The sequence below is a fragment of the Aulonocara sp. 'chitande type north' Nkhata Bay genome, linkage group LG4 (genome assembly GCF_057382095.1).
Source record: "Aulonocara sp. 'chitande type north' Nkhata Bay isolate Kocher_YH1m ecotype deep benthic linkage group LG4, A_spYH_male_GT1.1, whole genome shotgun sequence".
Classification (NCBI taxonomy): domain Eukaryota; kingdom Metazoa; phylum Chordata; class Actinopteri; order Cichliformes; family Cichlidae; genus Aulonocara; species Aulonocara sp. 'chitande type north' Nkhata Bay.
This window is the reverse complement of record NC_141347.1, coordinates 13,703,695-13,714,814: the sequence shown is the minus strand read 5'-3', so window position 1 is coordinate 13,714,814 and position 11,120 is coordinate 13,703,695. Positions and strand designations below refer to the sequence as shown.

The 11,120-nt window shown below is 40.4% G+C and overlaps 1 protein-coding gene across 1 annotated transcript; it reads right to left on the bottom strand.

The window, feature by feature from the left end:
* Positions 1-260: 260 nt before the first annotated feature.
* Positions 261-11,120, bottom strand: pmm1 (phosphomannomutase 1). Its single transcript, XM_086288587.1, has 8 exons — positions 10,708-11,120; positions 9,572-9,689; positions 8,636-8,712; positions 8,343-8,434; positions 8,016-8,115; positions 6,432-6,507; positions 3,383-3,498; positions 261-2,172 (listed from the first exon to the last, which is right to left on the bottom strand). Exons 1-8 carry the CDS (start codon positions 10,789-10,791, stop codon positions 2,050-2,052), a joined length of 786 nt encoding a protein of 261 aa, XP_086144713.1. The 5' UTR covers positions 10,792-11,120; the 3' UTR covers positions 261-2,049.

Below are 11,120 nucleotides of genomic sequence, written 5' to 3'. Positions count from 1 at the left end.
TCAACCACAGAGAGGTGGAGCTGGACTCTTTGTCTCTGCAGTGTTAGCACACCCAGGAAAGGAATCGTGACAAGATTACAGAGAAAGTTTTTGTCAGCCTGAAGTGCTTCACATGTAAAATAGCTGAGAAAAACACCAACACCAACAGAGAGCTCTGACTGGAGAAACAAGTAGACAAGTGATTCCTGCACACTTTGATGTTCAATAAAGAGTTACTGGAAAACACATTGAGGTCCTTAGACAACATATCACACTGAACAGAAAATGAATAAACATTTAATACAGTTCATTTTCATCCATATGTTACCAATCTTACAGTCAGTTTACAGGCTCATATCCAGATGTGCATGTCAGTCTACACGACCCCTGTAGTCTTTCAGGTTGAAGGAGTGCTTACAGTCAGAAACAGATATGTTCCATATATGACTTACTAAAATCCACATATTCGCATCAATGATCCATGAAGTACGATGATTTTTTTCAAACCAATAACAGATGTGACTGAAAAATGATGCCAACACATTTTAAACATCATTAAAAGGCATTTTTGAAACACTTTAACCTCCTAAGACCCGAACTCTTCCACAGCATGCATTTTTAATTTCTCTTTGATATTTGGGCTGATTGGGGCCCGATGAATGTAAAAACAAAGAATTACCAGATTTTTTTTTTTTTTTACCTTATTTTTGTTTTTAAGAAAAATAAGAGCCACATATGAGGATATTCGTTTAAAATTTCGACAGAACAGTAGCAGCATAATGTCCTCGTAAGTGGATATCAGGCCCTTGTAGAGCAAAATTGAGTATTTTGGTCTAAATAACCCAAAATGTGATGTCCACATATGGGGACACCAGGAGGTTAACGAGGACCTATTTGGCTTGTACATGAATGAACACCTCAAGCTTCAGACTGCTCTAAAACCTTAGTTTCACTGAGTTTTTTCCAATATCGGCTCCATCTACTGATATCCTCAGAACCCAATTCTCTCCTGTTGTTCTCAAACCTTTGGTTTAGGACAAGCAGCCAATCAGAAGAAAGCTTGCATAAGAGGAGAGGAGCTAAAGTGGCTTGTTTCAGACAGAGGACGATCTGCAGCAAGGCTCAATGTAGGATAAATAAAGACTAGTTTGATCAGCATGAGTCAAAGAATAAATATAAGCAGCTGGAAATGAGCCTGAATGTTCCACTTTAAGCAGCTGTTGATAATGTCGTACAACTGGAAAACCATCAGCAGATGCAGTCACGCGTATCACATGCAGGCAAAAGCCCAGCTTGTAAGAAAAAGTTTCCATATTGAGCCACGTAAGTATACAGTGACAGTAGCTTAATTCACTGATTACAGTAAATAATCTTTAGAACCTTCCCTTGGATGTGATTTATAAAGCTTTGAGAAGCAGAATGAGAAATGGCACCAAGCTTCTTTCTGTTAAAGAAGTTAAAACAAAAATCCAATGTTCCTGTGATCACATGGTAAAACAGTCAAACACGTACAGTTCAGACATTAAAAACATCTGGAATGATTCCTCTGTATCCTCGACTTGAGATCTAAGAAAGGCCCTTAATTCCAATCTCGTTTTCATAGAAAATCCCATAAATCACCTGTTTAATGTCAGTCTCTCACACTGCTCGCCTCCATCAGCAGAGTTAAAAAACAATACATTGGCAAAAATTATGTCAGCATTAGTGCAAGTCTTACATTTTTAAAAAACTGCATCAAGTGTTACAATCTCTCAAAGTGAACGTGATAACACGTCACAGTAACGCGACTCTCCGGTCAGAGCACATCTCCGGGCACAGTCCTCCGCACATGTAACACTTCCCTCGTCAACGTCCCTTCTTTAAAAAAAAGAAAAAAATTACTGCGACTTTCCGAACAGGTGTAGCTCATTCACCCCGCTTCAGTCCATTTAAATTTAGTAGAAATATTAAAAACATGGAGAGATCGGTATTGGTACCTTTCATCACTTTAAAACAGTCTGAGCTCGCCAGCAGACGGCCACAGACTCGTGTTCAGACGGGGCTTGAGGAGAAAGGGGGCAGTTCGGGACATCAGGACTCATGTGGTAAAGCGTCAAAGAAAAGCTCCCGACAGAGCCGAGCTGTGTCCTCTGGAGAGTAGACCGTGAAGCCGATGGTCCGTGGGTCGTTGAAAATTTCATAGTCGTTTCCTCCCTGCAGAGAGAAAAGAAAAACCATTAGATTAGTGCCGCCTGGTTTGGCTTGTTTTGTTCTCTCTGAGCAAAACAAACCATAAAAAACAGATAAAGCTTCATTTGGCTGAGGCCTGATTATTCTGGGACCGTTGGACTGAGATTGCAAAACAACTGAATGGACACTTAACAAGCAGGAGTCTTTCCAGGGTTTCCCAGAAGTGCAGCTGTTTCTCTTCACATCTACACCCTTTTACATCCTCATAGAAAAACTAAGTTATACGTCTCCACGTTATTTCTGTCAAATATGGTAAAAATGAATTTTGATCAAAACTTATCAAACTGATTCAAAGAGAGATTTTGGTCCAAATCAACATGACAGTTGCTGAAAATTTGTCAGATGGTACGAGGGATGAACATAGTCAGATAGGCTGATGTGTTTAAATTATGCTCATTGGTACACACACCATTACACCACCAGCCGGCAGGATGGATTTCATGCTGTTTACAACAAATCTTCTGCTTCTGTAGCCCGCTTGATATTTTCTATTTTTCTGTGTGAACGCTCACGTTAGGCCATCTGACATCAACAACGACGGCACGTTCAAAGTCACTTCTTCCCCATTCTGACCTGTACCTAATGAAGTGGCCAGTACATGTAGAATCTAATGCTATTAATCCAGGAAGTCACTTTGTCTAATTTCTGCACTTCTTCTAGATATGCAATTGCTCATAAATGAAAACATCTAGGAAAAACATAAACAGGCTTACTGAAACTGCAAAACTCCTTGGTGCCAATTAAACATCTCATGTAAAAGTGAAAGCAAGTCAGATTTAAACCTTTAGACCAGCATTCTTTCTAATGGCCAGAAGGGGGAGGACTTCTCTGTTAGCTAAAACAAGTCGGACTGGATAGAAATCATAAACACTTCCCTAGGAAGTTATAGTTTCAAGTCATTTTTAATAGAATAAACATTCATTTTATAAATTATGGTCATCATAGGAAAACAAGAGGTACAACAAGGCCTTACTTAGAGAGTGGTTACACTGTGGCTGATGAGTTGTGACCATGTGAAGAGTTTTTCACAATTGTCTTCAACATGCCAAAGCACAAAATATGAAAAATGAAAGCCTGACTGGCCAATCAATGAGCTATTTCACAATCACATACAGTTGGGGTGTTGTAGTCTCCAGAACATTCCTGCTTTTTAACCGTTTATGACTGAACTTACATCTGAGGTCTCATTGCCAAAAAAGTAGATGGCATCCAAGCCTTCCCTCTCCAGCACCTCTAAACAGAGTCTCTTGTCCCAGCCCTCTGGGAAAATGTCAAAGCTGATGAGGCCACCTAAGAGGAGATAATGACAAGAAACATGGCTGTCATTATAATGACTCAGACTTTAAATGTACACTGTGTGTTTCGCGAATGATAGCTTCAAAGAATAGCTTGTATTATAAAGTAAAAAAAAAATTCTTTTGGCTTCTTACTGACAACATACAGCAGTGTTTTTCTAGGAACTTTGTTGGCAGAGAAAACAGCATACTAGGAAAAGGAATGTGTCCCCAAAACACACTTGTGTACGTCAATCTTTGTCGAAACAGCGCTGAGCACTTTTCTGTGTTTAAAGAGTCACAGAAAAGGGAGCAGAGATATTATCATGGCTGCAGGGTGATTTATGTTGCAGCTCAAGTTTTTTTTTAAACTCTAAATGTAACAGAAGAAGCTCTGTCGTTGCTCTGTGCTGACTTGAATGACCCCGGTGACATTTAAACTGTGAAATGTGGGTGAAACATCTCGCTCGGAGGCCTTTAGCAGGACCTCTTTCTCTCTTTCCCCCATCATACCTTACATTTTTTTGCCATCTTGTCTTTCAGTTAAAGCCTTTAGAGCTCAAAAACAACAACAAAAGCCGAGAAGCTTCCAACCAATCAGAGCGCTATTTCCCTCACACACCCTCCACACGCCTCTGTCCTAAACACCTTCAACCTCAGACTTTAAACATGGCAGTTCTTCAGTCACATCTGTAATCAACCCACCCCAACCCTCGACATGCATTCTTCACCCTCATCAACTGCCCCCAGATGACTGCTGACACTGCACAGATGTACACATCTGACCTTTATCAAAACTTACTCAACCGCTTCAGCTAAATAGTTATACATCCACCTCTTAATCGCCTTCCTCATATAAACAGAGCCTTCTTTAAACTACAGGCATTATTTAATTGAAGAACACACAGGGTGTCGTTTACCTCGTGTCAAATGTTTGTGTGCACAGTGTCCCTTACATTCTGTACTCTCAATGCAGATTGGATAGAGTGTCACTCAGTTATATAACTCCTATCGCAGAGATCAGCTTATATCAGCAGCCATTCGCAAGAAGATAAACTCTGAGCAAAACAAACTAATAAATCACCACCGCTGCACATCCTCTGGATTGACTGACCTGTTTCTTTAGGTGTCATTAATAAAACACACACAGCTGCTTTAAACAAAAGAGAATACAAGTATATGCTCAGCAGAGATGGGCAGTAACGCGTAATCCGATTACTTTTTTCAAGTAACGAGTAAAGTAAGGGATTACTATTGCAAAAACGGTAATTAGATTACCGTTACTTTCCCGTAGGAACGCTGCGTTACTGCGTTACTAAAACCGTGATTTTTTTTGTGAGAATGTCTCACGACAGTGACGTAAGCGAGTGCGACGTTCGTGACAACAGTTGTGTGCAGATCAACAATGGATCATATATCGAGTGCGGGAGAGAGTATGAGCGTGCAGCGTTTAAAGCTTGGAAGTACTGACCTTTGAGTTTGATTCCATAAAAAGCGACAAAAACATTAGTGTCCATCGTGCGTGGGAAGAAAACTTGTTTTTACAGCGAAAAAACACCCCTAAACTTCCAAGCAAGCACCGAGTGCGCTACGACGTAATGGGAAACTCACAGAGAAACTCGCAGATTCTTCAACTGACCGCTGCGGCACACCTGCACCAGGGTAAACCTCCGCCTACCCCACTCCTGCTTTACAGGTGAAAATAGAGCAAAAGGACCGCTAGTCTTTGACTTTATTTATTTTCTGCTGTGTTTTACTTGCATCTATTTGAAAGACTGAGTGTAAACACACACAAAAAAATATTTTATGTGCTGGAATGTGCAGAAAATAGGTTTAAATGTTAAACAAATTTCTTCCAGTCAGAGAATGTTGCATATAATTAAATTTTTGCTTGATGCATAAAGTTAAAAGATTAAAACTAATAAAACAAGTTTTAAAAAGAGACTTTTCCATTTGATTACATTTTGTATGATGGATTATGTAGAAAAAGTAGAATTGGGCTGAAAGATCTATCGCTTTATCACCTCTTCAGGTTGTAAATCGTGTTTTTAAAAAGTAACTAAGTAACTAAGCAATTAATTATTTTTGAAAATAAGTAATCAGTAAAGTAACGGGATTACTTATTTGGGGAAGTATGTTGGTCAGTGTTGGTCAAGTTACTTTTTTCAAGTAACTTGACCAACACTGATGCTCAGTATCTTTCTATTCATTTATCTGGGGAAGTAAGATCTAATCCCTTCTTTTGCTGCTACATGTCGAGGATGTTCACAAGCAGGTTTGCCGTGGGTAAACAAGGCCAGCTGTCTCGCATGTGGGCAGCCTTCATGCATCACCAGCTGAAGTTCACACCTCATGGAGCACGTAAGCAAACATCAAGTACTTGATTCACCTTCCCTGACACACTTTAATAAAGCAAGACAGGGAACAGCGAGTGTGTAATAGTTAACCGAGGCCTCAGATCAACAGTACAAGGTCCAAGACACTGCATACAGGTGGGAGACAGAGGGGCCTCTTTGTAAACTGAGATAAGATACAGCAGGCAGATAGATGTGGTTTGTCATTAAACTACATGGTATTGAGCTGAATACTGACTTAACTGAACATGAAAACAACATAAAAACAAAGGCGGTCTTACTGGTCTGACAAACCAGAAGAGTGAGTCGCTTAAAATAGTTCAAAGCCTGAAAGAACCAGTGTTAGGCTGATGATGGTGAACTGATTTGGCTGGTTCAGGTATGAAATAATAGCTGATGTTTTGATGATAACTGAAGTGATTACCAAGACAAATAAATTACAATCAGAGTGATAAAGTATCAGTTGCATACTATTTTAATCATCGCTTCAAGAGGTGTGTCCCAGTAATGTCAGCTTTCTTGCATGAAGATTTACAGAGAGCTTTATTATATTTATCAGTGGGTGTGAAGATGCTTTCAGTTTAAACTCTCTCACCTTTAGTAAACCGTAGTCCTTTTCCAGCAAACTCCTTTTTCAGAGCAGCAACAAATTTCTCTCTGATCTTCTCTCTCTGTGGAGGGAATGACAACCCAGTTAGCTCGATGGCAAAAACGAAGTAAAAGTGCTTTTGCAATGTAAAAGTTCGTCAAGTTCACAGAAACCGCTGCAGTAGCCATGTCATTTTCTCTATGAATACAGCAGAGAATGCAGGAATTTAAATGTTAGCAGGTAACTGAAGAGTTAACCTTCGACTTCCTCCATATCGCCTGTGTCTGTGAGCCATCAATGGGCAGCTTGTTAAGCGGTCCTGAAAGCTCGCCATTGTTTAACGTCCTTTGTCTTTGTAACCGAGACAGTAACACGACTTGCTGTAACTCTCAGTGACTGATATTTGATATTTAATTTTAAGGTTCATATGTCAGGACATAATAAAATCAATCATCTGGTCCTTCAGCTTCTAAAATTATTTAAATCTAAAACTAAATCAAATGCAGTGTGTGGAAAAACTTCGTGCACCCCATGAGTCAGTAGATTGTAGAAACACCTTTAGCAGCAATAACTCGAAGAGCTGTGGAGGAATTCAGTCCGACTCGTTTTTGCAACATTGATTCAGTTCATTGCGATTTGTGGATATTTGTTTATGCACAGCTCTCTTAGAGTCCCACCACTGCATTTTAATCAAATTGAAGCCTGGGCTTTGATTGCAACACCTTCATTCTTTTCTCTTTCAGACGTTCTGTTGTAGATTTGCTGATGTGCTTGGGATCGTTGCCCTGTTGCATGACCCAATTTGGACCAAGCTTTAGCTTTTAAACAGATGGCTTCGCATTTGAGTCTAGAATACTTTGGTATACAGAGGAGTTAACGGTGAACTCAATATCCTGTGAGTGTAAATCAAAGCTTAATTATTACTGTGCTTGGTAGAAGGATCAGCAGACAGCCAGAGATTGTTTTTTAGACTTAAGGAGGTTGCTGTCCTATTTTTACTCATGCAGAAATACTGATCCCTTATGTTGATCTGAATTAGCAGAGAGCTTTGTCAAGGTAAGCGTGTTCAGTGTTGGATGAGTTTTCAGTTCAGCTGATTAAATGCGAGTTTGCTCGGTTAATGTTATCTCTAGAAAGCAGTGCATGTTCACAGTATTCAGTCTTGTTCACAGGTATTCCCAGAATGTCTTAATTTAATTTATAAAATATAAATATTTACCTGTCCTTGTATCCTTATCAGTACAATATTGCCACACAAATTATCATAATGCTATGCTTTATTGATTTCTTCCACCGCCCCTAGTGTTTAATGGTTGGTCTAAGGTGTTCATGCTGATATGCTGTGTTTCGTTTTGGCCAAACATCTTAATCTTGGTCTCGTCTGTCAAAAGGACTTTGTCCCGGAAGTCAGATGTTATTCAGATGTTTTTTTTACAATGTTTTGTTGCTTTTTCACCCTTTTTTTGTAGCAAAGAAATGGCAGCTTAACTGCACTGCATAAGTTTTGCTGTTACTAAAATGCCTGCAGGGACAATAAATAAATACATGGTGTTTGCTTCTGAATAAAGTACTTCTGCCAATGAAGTTTACCTTGTCGATTTCAGAAAATTCAATTCGTTCCTCTGCCGTGCAGCTCCGACCGATGGGGGAGATGTTGATCATTCCGTTCCTGAACTCAATAAATGTACCCCTGCGGCAGAAAGGCATCGTCAGGATATAATACTTGAGTTTAAACATAATGTTATAGCTTCATATTTGATGAGAAATCACAACACAATTGTGTTTTCTTGCTTCAGTGCCTCAGGTCATTGCTAAAATACCTCACATTCCTGAAAAGCTGGAATTCAGGTTTGTCTTTCTGCCTTAGGTTAAAATAGCTCGTAGCCTAATTCTTGTGAGCTCTTTTTACCGTCTCACCTTTTCTTTGGCAGTTTGATAAGTCCCATGTAACTGAGGCAGAAGTTGATCAGGTCCTGCAGCAGCTCCTCCCCGATCTGGTTTTGAATGGCCTGCAGGGATTAAAATACACGAAAAGACCAGGGTAAACAAATGGAGTAAAACTAAGTTTTACAACATGGTTTATGACAGCAAATTACTTTCTTTATGCTTTTGTGCAATCTTCCTTTCATTACAATTCTACTTGTATTCTTGTTACTGTTATTTTTTGAATCAGGACATAAAAACGTGTATCTGAGTATAGGAGGACTTACATGTTTTGAGAGGAGTTTCCCATCTTTGTACTGCACTGTCCCATTTTCAGCAAACACATAATCAAACTTGTGTATCACTGCAAGAAAAGAGACGGGTCAAATGTACCTAAATGTGCTCATCTATTTCTCTTTAACCTACATACTAAATTTGGAGCAGCTCCTTCGCTAATCGGAAGACATAGCTGCTATATTTACCCAGCAGCAGATTAAAGTGTATGTAACGCTGGCTACACGAGTTTAATCCTCCTGACTTTCACACTCACTCTGCACTAAGACAATGATGAGGAAGCTCTGTAGCTGAGCCTGTGTTAAAGCTGCTTTTATAACTTTAACAGAGGCAAAAGCCAGTAAAACAAAAGCATGCAGAACTGCATAAAAACATGTTAGTTACAACAGCTGTATCAAATTTCAAATACGCAACGTTAATATTACCTGTGACATTGTAACACAAAGTAAGTGAAGGTTCACCTTTGGCACACTTGGCAGGGTAAATGAAACTGCCGAGCTCTTTTTAAGCACATTGCAGCTGCATTCCAGCGGTAACCTCATATTGACTGACAGACAGGTTATCAGCCTGCCTGCAGCAGCTGGGCGTGAACTCAGCTGAGAGGCTGCTGGTGCAATGCCCGTGTTACAATTGTGTGCTTTGGCTGCTGGTTTGGGGAATCACAAGATCATAAAGTGAAGTGAACATACATGCAACACACATGAAGTTAATGACTGGCCGAACCAGCTTGCGCTGTTATTTATTTATGGCAGGTCTCGCGTTTAGAAGGAAGCTTGCTTTAGTTTAATTTGCGGCTTAAATACAAAATTATTTCCAGAATTAATCATAACCTCAGCTCTACTCCCTGCAGCCTGTGTCAGGGCATGTTGGGTGATGGAGCTTGCTGAATCACAAGCGTCTGTGGCTGAGACAGGAAGAGATCTCCTCACCATCATCTCCCTCCCCAAGCTGCTCTGCAATCTTCGAGTAGTCCGACCCTCCCACGATGCCGATCTTCACCTTCTTACGCAGAGTCTGGAAGAACTCATCCAGCTCTGGGTCGATTTTCTACAAACAGGAAAAACACACTTTAATTATCACTTTATGTTTTAATGACACAAACACACCTAAACAGACACACATATCGTCATCAACAACAAGCTCTCTATCTTGCAAAGAGGTGTAGTGTCATTTATTTGGAGCAGATTTAAAGTTTCCCAATGTAAGGAGGAAAACTCCCCGAACTGCACTCAAAGGAGACCACATTATGCAATATCCGGGCACTGACGCGTCCTGCACACACGCACACTCACACACACACACCAGTGATCCTGCATGAAGCTGAGCATAGAAAGTCAAAGACAAAAGAACAAGAGAGTGTGCATAAATCAGACGCTCCAGATACAAAAATCAAAGGCTCTATTAAACCTTAGATAACTGGTAACAAAAATGGTTATTTTAAATTTCCTGCAATAAGCCAGCTGAGCAATGCATTCTCAGTTATTCTGCACAGCAACATGTGTACCTTACTGAGAGGCTTTGCATGCAGCTGCATGGCGAAGCCTGCCTTCAGTACCTTATGATAGAAGGACTTTCTGATGCACAGTTGATGTTGTGAAAGGTTAAAAACTTGGTAATTAAATTGTAAAAAACACCTCAAATAATAAATACAGGTTTGAATTCACATTGGATTGAAACCTCCTGGTTGACAGTTATGAGTTTATTGCATCTTAAAGTGCATAGTGTCGCCCTACACTTTTTTTCTCCGAGATGCAACTATTACATCACAGCCCTGTGATTGGTCAGTTGCAGAGATCGCCATGGAGCACCATTAATATAACACTGAAGATATACACCCATGTGCATCCCCGCAGACCCGTACCTGGGTATGTGTATAGGAGGAGCAAGGAGTGCAAAAGGAAAGTAAACACTGTGAGAAAGAGCACGTGAAGTCATCAGGACACCGTGTTCTCTACAGTAAGGTGCCTCTCATCAGAGGTCAATGATGAGGGCAGAAGAGGAGAGAGCTGTCATGAAATCTGATCATAACAATAATAATAAGATTATCGATGGGAAGCGAGCTCACCTCTCTCGGTGGTGTCAGAGTGCCGTCCACATCAAACAGGCAGAGGACGTTTCTGTCCGGAGAGAAGCCCTGTGCTTTCTCCATGTCTTCTGCTCCCTCACTGTTCTTATCTAGAAATGTTCAGCAGAAATGCTACTGCAAGGTCCACTCTCGTGTAAAGAGGCGCATAAAAATATCTAATTTACATAATGGAGAAGAAAATGCATCCGCTATCAGCTGCAGTGCAAAAACCAACAAAATAAAATATAAAATGAGCTTCCAGCTTTATAAATAAGGATGGTTATCTCTCTCAGTGCGAGGCTCTTCTCTCCCTTATCTTTCTTCTGAGCCGCAGTCCTGCTGGTTTGTTTTGGGTCCGCTTGGCTCAGTGAAGCAGCTCTGCTCACACTTCAACACACGCTGCGTGCCGTACG

Coding starts and splice junctions, on each gene's coding strand:
- pmm1 (XM_086288587.1), bottom strand. CDS start 10,791: ATGGAGAAAGCACAGGGCTTCTCTCCGGACAGAAACGTCCTCTGCCTG. Junction 6,508..8,015: donor AATTTTCTGAAATCGACAAG/GTAAACTTCATT, acceptor TTCCCTCCACAG/AGAGAGAAGATCAGAGAGAA. Junction 2,173..3,382: donor TTGGCAATGAGACCTCAGAT/GTAAGTTCAGTC, acceptor TTCTCTCTGCAG/GGAGGAAACGACTATGAAAT.